At 41.4% G+C, this 18748-nt stretch overlaps 1 protein-coding gene across 5 annotated transcripts; it reads left to right on the top strand.

The window, feature by feature from the left end:
• The first annotated feature begins 51 nt into the window (after positions 1-51).
• On the top strand, positions 52-18370 carry LOC308616909 (bromodomain-containing protein 8). 5 transcript variants are annotated; one of them, XM_081233413.1, is made up of 22 exons: positions 52-150; positions 1221-1317; positions 4695-4764; positions 6090-6139; positions 6374-6496; positions 6610-6690; positions 7111-7175; positions 7835-7971; positions 8513-8731; positions 9120-9264; positions 10111-10320; positions 10709-10989; positions 11336-11788; positions 12096-12189; positions 12392-12438; positions 13211-13425; positions 13615-13707; positions 13902-13970; positions 14563-14740; positions 15730-15834; positions 16313-16357; positions 17996-18370. In XM_081233413.1, the coding sequence occupies exons 1-22, from the start codon at positions 132-134 to the stop codon at positions 18053-18055; spliced, it is 2856 nt and encodes a 951-aa protein (XP_081089539.1). In that variant the 5' UTR covers positions 52-131; the 3' UTR covers positions 18056-18370. The 5 variants fall into 5 exon arrangements, with proteins under 5 accessions (XP_081089539.1, XP_081089543.1, XP_081089542.1 ...); XM_081233417.1 differs by lacking the exon at positions 8513-8731; XM_081233416.1 differs by lacking the exon at positions 10111-10320.
• Positions 18371-18748: the final 378 nt, after the last annotated feature.

Genomic DNA, 18748 nt, shown 5'->3' with positions numbered 1-18748 from the left:
GTGGGAGGGTGGGGGACTACATTTCCCATGACGCACCGCGAACAAACACCGGAACTCGATTTCCCAGAATCCCGCGGGATTTAGCCCTACCAGACGGTCTTCCTTCCGGGGTTGGAGACTTCGGGGCCAAGATGGCGGCAGGAACGGGCAGTAAGTAATTGGGCTGCTCTTGTGTGGAAGGTGTTTGTAGAGCCAAGGCCAGGCAACAGATTTCTGTCACACTCTTAGAGAGTAGGAGCAATGAATTGCCTGAGGGCCCAGGGCCGTCAAAGACCTGCGCTCGACCGGCGTTGTGAAGGCCAACGGTTGGGGGCCTAGAAGCGTAGAGTCTCTGTTTCAGTAAGGCCGCGGAGTTTTGAGAGAAGCACCTCAGGGAGTCCTTGTATGTTTGGGAGCTCAGCAGAGTGGGAGGAAAAAAGGTGCCTCAGAGGCTCGGGCGTGTGGGCAGACATGTTGTCCACACAACAGCTATATGGAATGGCCGGCGTCTCAAAGAGTCGTTTTCTGACGAACGTTTGTGAGGCCTGTACTCACAGAGAAATGGGGTATCTTAACCGTGAGCTTTTTCTGCCACTGGGGGAAAATTGCATTTCGTGCATCTCAGCCATTTCCGCCTGTTTCACGGAGTGAAAAGCTCTTTTAGGCTCAACAGCTAAAGGGGAGTGGGTGTTCCTGAGAGAAGTAAACAAGTTTATGCTAAGAAGGAGGTGGGGCAGTGCGGGGTAGGGTGTGGGGGTTGGCCGCTCGGAATCCTGGGAAATAGCCCTTGCGTCCAAATTGGAATAAAGCATTCTTGTTTGGCTGCGCCGCGGGGTATGCAGGGTCTTGGTTCCCCCCATCAGGGATCCAACCCGTGTCTCCTGCAGTGGAAGTGCAGAGTCTTAACCACTGGACCGCCAGGGAAGTCCCTGGAATAAAGCATTCTTAAAACTGGGTCTTTGGGGAGAACTGCGATAAATTAATGACTCTTTTTTTTTTTGAACATATAGTAACCATGGCATTTGAAGAAAAGTTTTGCCATATACTCAGTGCAGTTCTCATGCAATGAATAGGCATCACCCTAGTGGTGGTGTTTACTAAAGAGGTGAAAATCAAGATTTGGTGATAGTGGCTCACTTTGTCCTTACAGGTTGGGATGTTTTGTGTTAGGCTTTTAGTCTTCCCTTTGGGGCTTAGAATTAGTGTCTCAGTGGTTGTCTCCAAGTCTTCTCTCCTTTCAGAACATAAGCTGCTGAGTACTGGCCCTACAGAGCCATGGTCCATCCGAGAGAAGCTGTGTTTAGCGTCTTCCGTTATGAGGAGTGGAGATCAAAATTGGTAAGGTATCTAGGATGTCTGCTTTCTTGGGTATTAGAAACTGTCGGGTATTTTTTTTTATACCGGTGGATTCCAACAGTTAACCTTTAAGCAGCATTTGTTTTTTAACAGCTTTATTGAGATATAGTTCACATACCATAAAATTAACCCAGTATATTCACAGGATTTAGTATATTTGGAATTGTAAGACCGTCACTAGAGTCTAATTTTAGAACATTTTAAATACCCCTGAAAGAAGCCTCTTATCCCTTAGCAGTTATTCTCCAGTCTCCTCTTTACCTCTCTAACATCTCCCCTCCCCATTCCCCACCAACCACTCATCTACTTTGTCTCTCTATAGATAACTTATTTTGGACATTTCATGTAGATAGAATCATATAGTTTGTGGTTGTCTGTGACTGGCTTCTTTCACTTAGCATAGTGCTTTCAAGGTTCATTCATGTTGGAGTATGTATCAGTACTTTATTCCTTGTGTGTTTTTTTTTTAACATTATTTGGCTGCATTAGGTCTTAGTTGCAGCATGCGGGATCTTTCGTTGTGGCGCGAGGGCTTAGTTGTCCCGCCTCACATGGGATCTTAGTTCCCCCACAGCACGTGGGATCTTAGTTCCCTGACCAGGGATCAAACCCTCGTCCCCTGCATTGGAAGGCAGATTCTTAGCCACTGGACCACCAGAGAAGTCCCCTTTATTCCTTGTTTTGATTAAATAATAGTCCCTTGTGTGGGTATGCCACATTTTGTTTACCATTTGTCAGTTGATGAACATTTGGGTTGTTTCCATTTTTCTGACTATTATAATTAATGCTGCTATGAACATTTGTGTACAAGATTTTGTGCAGACATGTTTCCAGTTGTCTTGGAAGAGTGGAATCGCTAGATCAGATTGTAATTCTCTATTCAACTTTTTGAGGAACTGCCAAATTAGAAAGTGGCCCCACTGTTTTACATTCCCACCAGCAATAAATGAGGGCCCCAATTTCTCTGCATGCTTGACATTTATTGTTGTCTTTTTTCGTTATAGCTGTATTAATGAGTATGAAACGGTATCTCATTGTGGTTTTGATTTGCATTTCCCTGATGACCAGTAGTGTTGTTGAGCATGTTTTCATGTTCTTATTGGCCATTTGTATGTCTTTTTTGTAAAAATGTCTGCTCAGATCCCTTGGATTATTTTTCATTTTATTATTGAGTTTAAAGAATTCTTTATATATTCTGGACACAAATCCCTTGTTAGATAGATGATTGCAAATATTTCTCCTGTTTTGTGTGTTGCCTTTCTTTGGTATTGTTGATACCTGTTGGTATTGTCTACAGCACAAAAGTTTTTAGTTTCGATATGAGTTTATTTTTTCTTCTGTTGCTTGTGCTTTTGGTGTCATAGCTAAGAAGCTGTTTACGTCTATATTTTCTTCTAACAGCTTTCAACTCTCCACATTTAGGTCTTTGATCCATTCTGAGTTAATTTTTTTGTAGGTTGTAAGGCAGGAGTCTCTTTTGCATGTAGGTATGCAACTGTCCCAGGACTCAGTATTTGTTGAAAAGATTATTCTTTCCCTTTTGAATTGTCTTAGCACTCAGTATTTCTTTTAAGTACCAGAAAATAGGACTGTGTGTGGTTTCCAGTCTTTTTTGCTACCAGGACATACACTTTCATTTTTAACATTAGTCCTTTTTTTCCCCCCTCTTTTTTCCCTCAGGATCTAAGGACACCTTTTAATTGTCTTAAGTGTTCAGATTACTTAATATACAAATTTGCATTTGTATGGTATATCTCTACTACTTTAACCAAATGAGTTTACCAAAGCACCATTGCTGGTCACACTTAGCACTTATACAATTTTATGTGTTTTTCAAATAAGTTTTCAAAGATGAAACCAGGATCTTCCAGGTAGCAACTGTTCTCGAGCTGGTAAATCCTGCGACAAAACGAAGCACACTAATTTGGTAAATCTCAGATTGAACTTAAATATAACTCAAATATAAACTGAACTCTTTTTTTTTTTTTTTTTTTGCGGTACACGGGCCTCTCACTGTTGTGGCCTCTCCCGTTGCGGAGCACAGGCTCTGGACGCGCAGGCTCAGCAGCCATGGCTCACGGGCCCAGCCGCTCCGCGGCATGCGGGATCTTCCCGGACTGGGGCACGAACCCTGCATCGGCAGGCGGACTCTCAACCACTGCCCCACCAGGGAAGCCCAAAGTAAATTTTTTATAAAAGAAAAAACTCTGAAACCATTATCCCAACACAAAATTCAAAACTCTTTTGTTTTTAAAGTTGTGAAATACTTCAGCCACATAGAAAAGTAGGGAGAGTCATACAGAATGCCCATGTATCTGGTACCTGGATTTAAGAAATCTTAATATTTTGTCATGTTTCCTTCAGATCTTTTTAAAGAAATAGACACAGTTGGGGCTTCCCTGGTGGCGCAGTGGTTGAGAGTCCGCCTGCCGATGCAGGGGAAACGGGTTAGTGCCCCAGTCCGGGAAGATCCCACGTGCCGCGGAGCAGCTGGGCCCGTGAGCCATGGCCGCTGAGCCTGCGCATCTGGAGCCTGTGCTCCGCAACAGGGGGTGGGGGGCCACAACAGTGAGAGGCCCGCATACAGCAAAAAAAAAAAAAAAAAGAAATAGACACAGTTGAAGCCCCTTCATGCTCTTGCATCAAGCCATTTCAGTCTATTTTCATTTTTGCCTATTTCTTCCTTTGTCTTTATACCTGTAACTTTTTAAAAAGTCATATGAGTGCATCATAGCAGAAAATTGTCACCTTTTTTCAGTTAATATTATGTTATAAATACATTCTGTATCACCATATATATTATATTTCATAGTTATTTTTATGGGTTGTTTAATATTTTCTAGAGGTGAAGTGCCATAAGTTAAACATCCTCTTGCAGGCATTTAGGAAAAACCTAACTGTTCATCAGTTTGGTCAAGTCTACATGGTGCTTTCTTCCTGGTGCTTGCTTCTTTTGTTATTTTCTTATATTCCTAAGAGCTGTATTAATAGATCAAAAGATAACTTTTGGGGGGCTGGAATATTTTACAGATTGCTTCCCAAATGACAGATGTTTTCTGAAAGAACCAAGATCAACATAAAAATATTTTCCCAAATGAACAGAAATGATACTTTACTAGGTCCTAGTAGCTTCACTTCACTCAGGAAATACATCATGTAGGAAAACTGTTTAGCAATGACACTTTCCCTCTAAAATGACTTTTCAGTAGCTGTGTCATTTTCCATAGTCACATATTCCAGAATATTTCCCAGTGACAATTTTTTACTCCAAAGTTTGTACTCTAAACCTTGAACTCTAAGTATACCTTCTCCCTTTTTTTTTCAATTTGATATGTGATAAGGCTTTTCTAATTTTGTAGGGTATCAGTTAGCAGAGCAATCAAGCCCTTTGCAGAACCTGGCCGCCCTCCAGACTGGTTCTCTCAAAAAGTAAGTTCCCAAGTAAGCGTTCTTTTAGAGCACTTTTTGAGATGTGAAGTGGGTTCCCTTCCAGGTCCTGCCTTTTTTCTTTTTGGTCTTTAAGTATCTTATTTATTTGTTCTTACGTTTATTTCTTTTTTTAATTTTATTGAAGTATAGTTGACTTACAATGTTGTGTTAATTTCTGCTGTACAGCAAAGTGATTCAGTTATACATACATGTATTCTTTTTCATATTCTTTTCCATTATGGTTTATCACAGGGTGTTGAATATTGTTCCCTGTGCTATACAAAAGCACCTTGTTGTTTATCCATCCTGTATATAATAGTTTGCATCTGCTAATCCCAAACTCCCCATCCTTTCCTCCCCCACACCCCCTTCTCCTTGGTAACCACAAATCTGTTCTCTATATCTGAATATCTTCTTTATCCATTCACTTGTTGATGGATATTTAGGTTGTTTCCATGTCTTAGCTTGGCTATTGTAAATAGTGCTGCTGTGAACATAGGGTTGCATGTATCTTTTCAAATTATAGTTTTATCTGGATATATGCTCTGTAGTGGGATTGCTGGATCATATGGTAGTTTTATTTTTTGTTTTTTGAGGAATCTCTGTGCTGTTTTCTTCAGTGGCCGCACTAATTTACATTCCCACCAACAGTGTTAGAGGGTTCTCTTTTTCTCCACACCCTCTCCAACATTTATTATTTGTAGACTTTTTAACGATGGCCATTCTGACCAGTGTGACCAGGTCCTACCCTTTTAATCACAAGGCTTTTGTACCATGAAGAATAGTTGGAGAATACTTTTTCTTTTTCTCAATATTTGCCAATCCATCCATGTATGCCCACACTATTACAAACTGTTCTTGTCAGCGTAGCATAACAGTTAAAAGGCCAGTCTTGTACATTAGATGGATCTGGGTTTGATATGACTCCACTTGAAAGCTTTGAACCATGAGCCTCAGTTTTCTGATTTGTAAAATAGGGATAAAAGTAGATTCAGGATTGTTGAAAATATTTAGTTGAGGTAATACCTAGAAAGCATTTAGCACAGTGCCTTGCATACAGTAACTACTCAGTTGATATTAAATATAAATATTGGCTCTTAGCTTGTCTTTCCTCAAATAGACAAACTCCAGGCCAGAAGACTCCCTTTTTTGTGTTATGGTATTGATTATTTTGAACTAATTTGATTGCAAAGTAATTTGTCCTCCTAGAAGCTACTCCTACCTTAAATATAGCTCCCCTGTCTAAACCTTAGTCTAATATGTTGAAACTTTGAAAGGTCATTCCTTTTTAGGCTTGCTCATCATATTTTCACTTTTTTCCATAGCATTGTGCTTCCCAGTACTCAGAGCTCCTAGAGACCACTGAGACCCCAAAGTGAGTACAAAGCCAGGCACTTGAGCCAAATCTCTTTAGTGGAGAATATTTACTGTGGAAGTCTGGTTTTTTTATGTTTATATCATGGTGTGATAAAAGTTAGAAATTATCTCTGGTTAGATGTTGGAGAAGGCTCAAAGAAAGCAAGTGGGAGTAGGAAAAAATGTTCTCTTATTCAAGTGTGTATCTGTTTTTTTGTTTTTGTTTTTGTTTGTTTTTAAAATTTTTCCATAGACGGAAACGGGGTGAAAAGGGAGAAGTGGTAGAAACTGTTGAAGATGTCATTGTTCGGAAACTGACTGCTGAGCGAGTTGAGGAACTAAAGAAAGTGATAAAGGAAACCCAGGAAAAATATAGGTACTTCTCAGAGAATGCAAAATGGTTGGGAGAGACAAATCGGGCTGGCTTATACTAGTCAGAATTTTTTGAATAGATTAAAAAACCCAGTCTACCTACCTCTCATCCTACAGACGGCTGAAAAGAGATGCAGAACTAATTCAAGCTGGGCACATGGACAGCAGACTGGATGAGCTTTGCAATGACATTGCGATGTGGGTTATATTATACTGTTCTTCCATCTGTACTTCTTTTTCTCTTTTTATCCTCTTTACTTCTTAAGTAATCTGGCTTATTTCCTACATCTGCCATCCCTTTAGACTTGAGAGATTCTGGAAAGGGAAAGCTGCAGAGTGGCCTGGTGGCTGGGAGGGGGTAGTGAGTCCTAGAAGGTAATGTGATAGAATATTTCAGTTTGAGAACATAACTTAGTTCTAACTTAAAAGTGGCTCTAGTTTGCCTGGGTAAAGAACTGGTAGTTAGGGAGTATACTCAAAATTCCCTATTTTGCTGATAAAGATTTATTTTTTAGGTTTTTCCTCTAGAAAGTGCTAGCCTGGCAAAAAATTTCCCTGTGAGGGCACTGCTGAAGGAGCTACAGCCGGCTAGGATCTAACCCTTATTTTCCTCTTTAGGAAAAAGAAATTGGAGGAAGAGGAGGCTGAAGTAAAGAGGAAGGCTACGGATGCGGCTTATCAGGGTAAGGTGAACCTAGTGACTCCGTTTAACAATTTGACTATACACTACTGCATGACGATGACAGTTGAAGACTGTTTGTTAACACAGAATCTACTAATTCCAATTGCATGCTTTTCTCTGTCATCTTCTCTTTTACCAGAATAAAAACGTCCCTTTATGTCCAGGAGGAAACTCTTAGAAAGTGAGCTCTGCTGAGATCTCACTAGACCATGTGTTCTTTTAAGACACAAAAGCCTGATAATAACATATTGAACATAAACAAGGTTTTAGAAGTCAAAGCCTGTAAAAAGATTGAGAATAACTTAGTCATTGGATAAGTGGAGGAACTTAAGCATTTGTAATTCTAGGAATACATGCTTTGAGCCATTGAGGTCTTTCCCTCTTGTTAAAAGCAGAATCTTAAGTTGTTGAAGAGGATATTGAGGGATGTTTAAACTACTTTCCTACTCCAAGGACCTTTAGGGTACACAAGTTTGCTTAGGGTGAGAATTGCTCATAGGAAAAATTAGGCTAAAATCTTGTAAAGAAAGCTTTCTAATCCAGATTCTTAATGCTGCCTTAGTAATGTAACATCCCTATTTGTCCTTTATTATATAATAGCAGAGTCTAGCTTTATTTATTTAATCTTGAAGACAGAAATTGTTCGTTTGTATGTTCTAGCCCGTCAAGCAGTAAAAACACCCCCTCGGAGGTTACCTACTGTGATGGTTCGCTCTCCTATAGATTCTTCCTCCCCAGGAGGTGATTATCCACTTGCCGACTTGACTGCAACCACTATGGAAGAGGCCACCTCTGGGGTGAGTATATTTCCATCCACAGGAATTGATCGGCAAAGGGGCAGTAAGCCAGCAGAGAGCTGAGTGATGAGGAAACCACTTCTGGCTTAGAGGCAATTTCCTCTCTTGGTCTGAATTCTAAAGACATAATTTACCATGTTCTGTGCTCTAAGATAAGAATGGACCTAAAAACATTGAGGCTTTTGACATTTTTAGAGATAGGTAAAAGACTAACTTAAGGAATTACTTGTAAGTGTACTGGTCTTACGAAATTCCTGCTGAAATATAGGGTGATTTCTATGTAAATATAATATTGGTAGTGGGTAAGGAGTTTATAAAAGGCAAGTTGGGTGGAATGGTTGAGTCACTTTGGGTTTGAGTGAGTAGAAGAGAAAAAATTGTGGGGAAGAAAGGTGTGGTTGAGAGCAAGACGGGTAGAGGGTTTCTGGGCAGTTCCACTCAGGACTAATAAAGTAATAGGTAGACACACTAACCCATCCAGATTAGTAGGGAACCTTCCTGAGTTTGAGAAGTCAGATAAAGGTTCTCTGTTGTCTCTTAGGTAACCCCTGGGACTTTGCCGAGTACCCCAGTCACCTCGTTTCCTGGAATTCCTGACACCCTTCCTCCAGGCTCTGCACCCTTAGAAGCCCCCATGACCCCAGTAACAGATGATTCACCCCAGAAAAAGATGCTTGGACAGAAAGCAACTCCACCCCCCTCCCCTCTGCTGTCAGAGCTCTTGAAGAAGGGCAGCCTCCTGCCTACTAGCCCCAGACTGGTATGGAGACTTCTGTGGGTGTTTGAGAGCTGTGGTGATTAAGTAATTTGGAAGGGAGTGCCTGGGACCTAAAATATAACATGGAAAAAAAGTTCAAAAGAGGAAGAGATCTCCTAGTTAAATGTTAATTTAAAAACACAACAAAACAAAATAGTTGATAGTATCCTTGGGTCCTGAGGTATCTGAAACCATAATTATTTTGGTTCTCTTCTCCAGAGAACTCTTGTCAATAAGTTTTGAAAATCAGTGTTTCCCTTGGGTCTGAAATCATTTTCTTTGGATATTAACTTTTAGTTTCATGAAGTTTGGCCAACTGCTGGAGCTTTTTTGGGAAGTGGTAATAAAGGAAAGCTTGAGTGTAGCCTTCACCTCTATTCTTCCCTGGTAGGTCAATGAGAGTGAAATGGCTGTGGCTTCTGGCCACCTGAACAGTACAGGTGTCCTCCTGGAGGTAGGCGGGGTCCTTCCCATGATACATGGTGGGGAGATGCAGCAAACACCCAACACTGTTGCAGCCTCCCCAGCTGCCTCAGGTAAGTCACTACTTTTCTGTTGTCGACTTTATTTTAGAGATGTTGAACATGGCATTGACTGCCCTTGGTTTCTAGCCTTTGTTATTAAGCAACTGTGAATCCTAGATTTAAAGCCCAACCTTGGAGCTACTTTACCTGTTAAACCACATGGAGCTCGAAATTGTAAATCCATTTCATCTTCAAAATACTGATTGTCCTGGATGACCACAGCATAGATACTGATTGAGAGGAATAGTGAAGTTAATGGTGAAGGTGCAAAAATCACAAAAGGGTGCTAGGGATACCTGAGACTATAGCATAGGCAGATAAGATTTGGAACTAGAACACTAGACTTAAAGAGTCTCAGGCCTGCCACACACTGGTTTTGTGACCTTGGATAGGTAACTTAATTCTTGAGCCTCAGTTTCCTCTTTTATTAATTGCAATATATATACTTCACAAGGATGTAGTGAGAATTAAATGAGGTAGAAAATGTAAAGCAAAAAAGAGTTTTAAAAAATGCCAAACATTTGATTTTAGTATTTGAGTAGTGTTAAATTTGGGTGGTTTATAGCATGCTTAACTTCAGTAGAAGGGTCAGATTTATTCATACCTTTTTTAAAAAATTACCACTCATTTTTCATGTGAATTATGTATTCTGGTGCTTTGAGTCATTCCTAACTTGGCAGAAGATCTTAAGTAAGGTTTGAAAAAATAAGGATATAGATAATGAGCTTATTTAACAGAGGAGTTACTTTCATCCTTTGAGACTAAAAATTTTCTTGGTTGAGTCTTAAAGTGGCTATTGTTTGCTTCTTGCTCATGTGCTTTCTTCTTACCTCGTTTGTGTACCTCTTTGTCTGTTAGGTGCTCCCACTCTTTCCCGGCTTTTAGAAGCTGGTCCTACACAGTTCACCACACCTCTTGCTTCCTTCACTACTGTTGCCAGTGAACCTCCAGTTAAAATTGTGCCACCCCCTGTAGAGTCTGTGTCCCAGGCTACCATTGTCATGATGCCTGCGCTGCCAGCACCATCCTCTGCTCCGGCTGTCTCCACTCCTGAGAATGTAGCTCCAGGTGCGTCCTTGACCCACGCCCTGAGCAGCAACTAGATCCAAAATTTCATTTTGAGCTTCAGTTAGAGGTGACCAAGAGCATCAGCTTCTGTTCTCTGTGGACATGTGCCGTCTTTATTCTTACAAAAACAAGGATGTGAGAAGAAGTGGGTGGGCATTTATGTGTTGGGGCAAAAGGGCTAAGTGTACATATATGAATGGGCTTGAGAATGTGTTTTCACCTTTCTAGATAAAATTGAGGAGAAGAAAACATAGGTAGATGTAAGATAACTTTTACTGAGCTTAAGTGTATGGGTGCTTGACATCTGTCCACAGCTTTGGTGTGATCTCCAGGTGGGCAGTTGGTACCAAATAAGCTTCTGAGATGGTTTTCTTTTCCTGTTATTCAGTGAGTCAGCCTGACACCTGTGTTCCCATGGAGGCTGTGGGGGATCCACATACTGTGACTGTCTCCATGGATAGCAGTGAAATCTCCATGATCATCAATTCTATCAAAGAAGAGTGTTTCCGGTCAGGGGTAGCAGAGGCCCCTGGAGGATCAAAGGCTCCTAGCATTGATGGGAAGGAAGATTTAGATCTGGCTGAGAAGATGGATATTGCTGTGTCTTACACAGGTGAAGAGCTGGACTTTGAGACTGTTGGGGACATCATTGCCATCATTGAGGACAAGGTAACTTCAGCAAAGCCCCAAAGAATGTCTCATGGGTCCTACATAGGCTTCTCTCCTCAGCCTCTCCTTGCTTCTTGTAGTAAGAATTACATAAACAACTCTCCTGCTTCTTCCCATCTCCATCTCTGTAGTCCCAAAGCCCTTTGATGCTGACATACTAGTCATCTACCCAGCCTTTCCTATGTTACTGGTTTGCACCAGACAGGTACCTGTCCATTGGTTGCTTCTGCTACATGGAGAAGATGGAGAGAGAAGCTTCAGATTCAGGCCATCTCATTTGGTGCTAATGAATTGAGGGACTTGGGCTTCTTTTTGTGACTTCAACAGTGTATGTATTATGGGACAGGTAGATGATCATCCTGAAGTGCTGGATGTGGCAGCAGTGGAAGCAGCACTGTCATTCTGTGAAGAGAATGATGATCCCCAGTCCCTGCCTGGCCCCTGGGAGCACCCTATGCAGCAGGAACGGGAAAAGCCAGTACCTCTCCCTGCACCAGAGATGACGGTCAAGCAAGAGAGGCTGGACTTTGAAGAAACAGAAAGCAAAGGAATCCATGAACTGGTGGACATCAGGGAACCCAGTGTTGAGATCAAAATGGAACCTGCCGAACCAGAGCAAGGCATTTCAGGGGCTGAAATAGTATCTGGAGTTGTTCCAGCCACGAGTATGGAGCCACCAGAACTCAGGAGTCAGGACTTAGATGAGGAACCCAGAAGTACTGCAACTGGAGAAATTACTGAAGCAGATGCTTCCAGTAGGAGAGGCGATGAAACTCCAATTACAACAGTGAAGACAGAGGTATTTAAGATCGGGGGCTTGGGGGATGGGGGCAGGGGGTGGAGGGTTATATCTTAGGTAAGAAGTGACATTTTAGGCCTTTGGTTTTCCTGTTGCATGCCTGAGTTCTGACATGTTGATGTGTCCAAAGCCCATAGGTATGATCAGTACTGTATATACTTACCCTGTTCTATTAAGGTGACCATTAGAATCATATTACATGGGTAGGAGGACTTAGAATTTCTATAGTCTCATTATCATTGAAGAATAATGTATAAGCTGTAGTGATTTACCAGGACTTAAGGTATTTGTTCTTTTTGGTCTTCAGGCATCCCCTGAAAGCATGTTGTCTCCCTCACATGGCTCAAATCCTATTGAAGATCCTTTAGAGTCAGAGACTCAGCACAAGTTTGAAATGTCAGGTAAATAATAAAGCCAGGAAATATGTACTCTATAACTAACTTTAAATCATTTGCTTTGGCTTCTGAGGGATTTGTGGGTTGTGGGCAAGTAGAGAAGGTAGAATAGGTCAGCATGGAAAGGAGAGCTGCAGGAGACTATTGTCCATAGGAAGGGGAAGGCTAAGGTGGAAAAATCTTCAGGTAGTCTTTCTCTCCTCTGCAGACTCATTGAAAGAAGAATCAGGGACTATTTTTGGAAGCCAGATAAAGGTATTTCAGACTTTTCTTTATTCCTCTTGCTGTGTGACTAGACTTCCCTATAGCACTACCTTTTTAATGAATTTGAGTAAACTCGCATCATTATTCTCTGAGATGAGACTGGTTAAGGAGTTGCATGGGGAAAAGCTGCAGTGGACAGTTAGGCATAGTGGGAGTACTATGGCAACAGGTGCTTCCTAATTGAAAGAGTTTGTGAATATCACACAGACCTTTCTTTGCATATAATGCACAAAGAAGCTTTGATACATCCAGAGTGATTTGAAGTGAGTAGGGATATCAGAGCCAGGGAGAGCATATAGAAATCAGATTATTAATTATACTATTCGGAGAAAGTCATCCAAAGTTTTCTTATTAGAATTACTAAAGCAGTAGTAACAAACAGACTTAATGCGATGTGAGCTTGCTCCATCAGATGAGACACAAAATAAAAACTATTTTTGATAACTTTGTACCCAGGGTCAGAGTTCCTCTCAAGAGCAAGGGGGAAGAAGGAACGCCTCTTAGCTTAGTCTTAAGTAAGTAGCTTTTTTTTCTTCCTTTTAAAAAGATCCTGGGTCTTATTCTTTGTCCAGGTTCTAAGTTACTTGATCAGCCAGTGTCTTTAAGTAGATGGTAGTATAAGTGATAGAGGGCTCAGTCAGGAAACAGTGTGAGGTCATTTTCTAGAACTGATCTAACCCAAAAGACAGATCATGTTTAATGATGCTTTGCTGGATAGCTTTGCTCTCCTTTCATTTGTTGACTGGAGCACGCTATGTCTAAGGATGCCCCAGGTGAGGATGAGGAGGAAGATGGAGTCAGTGAAGCGGCCAGCCTAGAGGAGCCTAAGGAAGAAGATCAAGGAGAAGGCTATTTGTCAGAAATGGATAATGAGCCCCCTGTGAGTGAGAGTGACGATGGCTTTAGCATACACAATGCTACGCTGCAGTCCCACACACTGGCAGACTCCATCCCCAGCAGCCCTGCTTCTTCACAGTTGTGAGTATCTGCAATTCTTTCTTTGAGGTCAAGGCAGTGAAGGTGAGAAGTAGGAGAGGATCTTTTCTTTAGTCTTACTTTTTCATCTTCTGTTTCTTGGCCTGGAACAAACATCTGACAAGAAATAATTAAGACTCTTTTTATTTTGGACTTATGCCAAGTGGGACTCCCATATTTCTTTTATTTCAGCTCTGTCTGTAGTGAGGATCAGGAAGCTATTCAGGCACAGAAAATCTGGAAGAAAGCCATCATGCTTGTATGGAGAGCCGCAGCTAATCATAGGTGAGTGGGCTTTACCAAGTAGTAGGAACATTTTCTCCTGCTCTTCCTCATTGTTGGTAATTAGAAAAAAGTGAGTACGCTTGTACAGGACTGATGGCATTGTCTCTTACAACCTTCAGCCGCTTAGATCAAGTTCTCTCACCTGTGCTTCTTGAAGGATAAGTCAGTAATTGCACCATATTCTTTTTGGACAGGTATGCTAATGTCTTCCTGCAGCCTGTTACAGATGACATAGCACCTGGCTACCACAGCATTGTACAGAGGTAAGCCATGATCCATTCAGCATGCTGACTAGGCCTGAATTGTAAGTTGTCCAGTCTTAGTGGACTTTTTTTTTTTTTTTGCGGTACGCGGGCCTCTCACTGCCTTGGCCTCTCCCGCCGCGGAGCACAGGCTCCGGACGTGCAGGCCCAGCGGCCATGGCTCACGGGCCCAGCCGCTCCGCGGCATGTGGGATCCTCCCGGACCGGGGCACGAACCCGTGTCCCCCGCATCAGCAGGCGGACTCCCAACCACTGCGCCACCAGGGAAGCCCCTTAGTGGACTTTTGCTTTAGACAGAAAGTTTAAAGCAGATGTTTTTGATGTAAGTATGACCAAGTGCTAAACTAATTATTTCACTGACTGGATCACTGAGTCTAAAAGAATTAACCCCCTTTATTACCTTTCTCAGTACTTACTATACAGGCTGAATTTGGTTTTGGGGTTAAGTACTTGTTTTAGGGCTTGGTGTTTGAGTCCTGGCAGCTGGGACTAAAGGTATGTATGAGGAAATGCATACGGTAATAATATATTCAGAGATCCAGCGGAGTCCTTTCCCCTCTATGCTCCCATTTCCCCCTGCTCTGTTTTTTAGGCCTATGGATTTGTCAACTATTAAGAAAAACATTGAAAATGGACTGATCCGCAGCACAGCTGAATTTCAGCGTGACATTATGCTGATGTTCCAGAATGCTGTGATGTATAATAGCTCAGACCACGATGTCTATCACATGGCAGTAGAAATGCAGCGAGATGTCTTGGAGCAGATCCAGGTACTTTGAGGATCCTGAGAATTTTAAAATACTCAAAAGAAGGATTTGTATTGATGTTAGGAAGGGGTGTTGTGGTTTTTGCTTGGAATAGCCATCAGGGACACAGGAAGATACAATTTTGTTCTTGCTGGATTCATGATGGTTTTCTCTTGTTGGTTTGGTAAAAGAGTTGTGAGAGAATATTCTGCCTTTCTTGGTCAAATATCTTGTTTCCTGAAGTTTTTTAATAAAATTTTTGTAAAATGGTGAATGTATATTTTTAAGTGATATGAATTATGTACATGGTAGACGATTCTTTTCATTGCAGGGAACCTACTTCTAACCTGTAGTTACATTACCAGGCACCCTTTGGGATATTGAACTTGGAGGGATGTTGTCTATCTCTGCAGAGTCTGCCAATCTACTTAAATTGCTTACTGATTACTTAAATTGCTTTGGTTCATCTAGTTTTATTCTCTGTCATTCTTAGAGCATAGAAATTTGTTTTTTAGGATTTTTTAAAAAATTGAAATATCGTTAATTTACAGTGTTATGTTAGTCTCAAGTGGACAGCAAAGTGATTCAATTTTATATCTATTGGGTTGGCTAAAAAGTTTGTTCAGGTTTTTCAGATAACATTTTACAGAAAAAAATCCTAACCAACTTTTTGGCCACCCCAATTTTTTATGTATATTCTTTTCAGATTCTTTTCCATTATAGATTATTACAAGATACTGAGTATAATTCCCTGTGCTATAGAGTAAGAGCATAGAGATTTTGATGCTATATTATAACAACAACAAAAAATTAGAGCTATTTGGCATTTTCCGATTCCTTAGCATGCACAACTAGAATTAAAACCTAATGTGCTAAAACTCCTAATCATTCAAGACGTATTTGAATGCTGTTTGCAGAACAGTACTGTACTCCTATTTACAAAGCCTAAGGTGTCTTCATTCTTCCTTGATGGATCAGGTCTCTAGGGCCAACTCTGTTTCTTCTCCCTACAGCAATTCCTGGCCACACAGTTGATTATGCAGACATCTGAGTCTGGGATCAGTGCTAAAAGTCTTCGAGGGAGAGATTCTACCCGCAAACAGGATTCTTCAGAGAAGGTGAGGAGACCAAGGAAGAGCCTGTGTGCCAGTGTTCCAGTGATAAAAGTTTGAAGCATCCAAGGAACCTTATGTTACTACTTGGTACTTCCAGGCTTCTACATTCCAATGGTATACAGACATAAAGATTTTAAAATGGTAGTTGTTTGCTCCCATCCAAACACTGAAGAAACCTGCTGTGACTGGGAGACCCAGTCACATGGGAGAAATTGTGAGCTGAGTGCATGAATTATTATCTCCTCTCGGAGAATGCTCACAAAGTGGGAGAAATTACATAGCTTGCAGCATTTGGGGACCATCAGTTCCTATTCCAGAGGCATAATGGCCAGATTGCTTTTGGATCTCTTTCCTCTTATTCTTGAGTTTTAAGATTTTTGTCTTTGTGTGTGTGGTGCTTGTGTCTCTGTCCTGAGGTTTGGGGTGCTTGCAGCTGAGAGTTTCCGTGGAACCTGATCAGTGTTTGTTTGTCCTCTAACAGGACAGTGTCCCCATGGGCTCTCCTGCCTTCCTTCTCTCTCTCTTTGTAAGTATTGAATGGCTGCAAGGGGTGGTGTTGCCACAAAGTTTCTCAGCTCTTGCTGGGGGTGGGTGGCAGAGGGAAATCGAACATGCAGACTGTGGCAATGTCTTAAACTTCTGTTTATTCAAGTCATCGAATAAGAAACTCTCTCTTCTGCACTCCTGTCTGTCTGCATGTGTGTGTGTGTGGGCTGGGTAGGGACTATTTATGACTTCACTGAGCTGAAATGAGGTATTATTGGTAAGGATCTAGGATGCACCTGCTCCTTATTTCTTGACTGCACCTTTTGACAGTTCTTTTCTTACAAATAGAAGATTGCTCAGAGCAGCAACTGCTAGCTGGCTTTTAAAAAGTGTTCCTCATACCTACAGATACTCAGCACATGGGTTTTTAATTTTCCTCTAATATTAAGTTGCAAGAGTGATGACTGATACACAAACATTCAGTAAAATTTAAGATAAAGATCTCAGTAACAGTGACCACTACATACAGTAGTGGCTGGTGGAATTAGAGATAAGCTTAGTAAAGCTAGCCTAAAGACTTCTATTCTTTTCCTCTGTGATTTGAACAATACTCTGACTCTCTGTTGTTCATTATGAGGCACTAAGTCATGATGTAATGGAAGGATATCAGCCTAGAAAACCACATGATCTTAAAACTCTGGATTATCTCTTGGAGCTTTGTTTTCCTCATCTGTGTGATGGAGGTAATATAATGAGGTGCCTGTCCAGCGTACCTCACAGGGATGTTGTGAGGATAAAATGAGGATAAAATGGCTTGAAAAAAAAAAGGAAGTGTTATACAAATGCAAGGGTGGTATTTTTATACTTACTGTTGCCTCAAAGGCAACTTGTGTTCATGAGCTCTAAGAATTTTAGAGTCCTTGCATGTTAGAAATGTAAAAATGGCCTGGCCCAGCAAAAGTGTTCACTAGCTCATCTTACCTACAGGCCTTAGTCCGTACCACAGACAGAACACTGTAATCTCCATTCTTTCCTACTGGCCTGCAACAGTGACTCTGGATCCCCAAGCAATTGGCTGGTTGTTGCAAGGCTGGTTAATAGAATCTTTTATCTATTGAAGACAGCAAAGTATTGCACAAGAGGAAGGAGCTGGGCTGCAGGGAGAGAGCAGCAGATGGAAAGAAGCCTTCTGATTGTCCTGATCTCACGGAAAACAACTCAGGAGGTGCTAGGGAACTAGTGCCAGGGTCAGTCTGCAGGAAAGGCCTTTCTTATAGGGATCAACAGCTGGACAGGTATGTTAGCCAAGAATCTCACTATCCACTGCCCTTTCTGACTCTCCCACCCATCTTTTACTCTTCCTCTTCCTTTGCACATGATTTGGGGCCTGGGTGGGATGACTGATAGTCATTCTGTGGGACCCCAGGTGAACTCCAGTGACCTCTATGGTGGGCAGAAGCAAGGTACTCTGTCCTACATTTCCTCACACACTACTACCAGGTGCTTTTTAGCCCACTCTGTGGGAAGACAGATAAATGCCCCTTATTTCCTGGATTTTTCTGCTGATTCTCCCCCCCTTCCCCCAAAAAACCAAATCCCCAGCATTCTTGTTGCACCTTTTCTCTTACCTCATAGCTAACTCACTCATGCTCCCTTTCTTTGTCTGCCTGTCATCTAGGATGGGGGAACCAGGGGGCGCCGCTGTGCCATTGAAGCAGATATGAAGATGAAAAAGTGAAGCCTCAGAGTATCTGCACTGAGCTGAACATGAAATAGAAGTAAAGATAGAGCTTGGGCTTGTGGAAGTTCCAGAAGTGGAAGTTACAGAAGAGGAGGTGTCTGGGCCACATGACATGAGCTGGAAAAATCTCTCTCAGAGAGTTGGAGTAGCACAATTGCCTGTTTTAGGGCAAAAATCATGGGATGTGTTAATGTCCTGATGTGTTGCTAGCAGATTGTAGCTAGTTTGTACTGTCTTGTGAAGTGTACAGACTTAAAAAAAAAAAACCTGTGAAGTGTATGTGTACACAATAAACTCTGAAAGAAAAGAAAACTCTAGCCTTTGATGTGTTCTTTGAGTGTGTGAATGTGTGTGTGAAACTTGTGATTTCTTCTATATAGAAACTTTCGTCATTTGTGGGAATGAGATTGTTGGGGGAAAGTGGTCTTATAATATGAACTGTTCTACAGGTCAGAGAAGGTAAGTAACCAAGATTGAGTTTATAATGTTTAAAAGTACTGCATTGTGCCGTAAGTACTGCCATATTCAGCCTTTCTTCAATGTTTGGTAAAACTTAAAGTTTTCAGAGTTTTCTGTTCATGTCATTGCTTAAAGAAGATTAAAGCATGGATATAGCTAGCATCTTTATCCTTGGCATTTGTTTTACTTATACTGTCTTTGCACATGGTATTTCTTGAATAGTATATTATT

This window comes from Mesoplodon bidens (genome assembly GCF_964165515.1).
Source record: "Mesoplodon bidens genome assembly, chromosome: 4".
NCBI lineage: Eukaryota > Metazoa > Chordata > Mammalia > Artiodactyla > Ziphiidae > Mesoplodon > Mesoplodon bidens.
The sequence above is the reverse complement of the archived record's forward strand: the minus strand, read 5'-3'. Positions and strand labels throughout refer to the sequence as shown.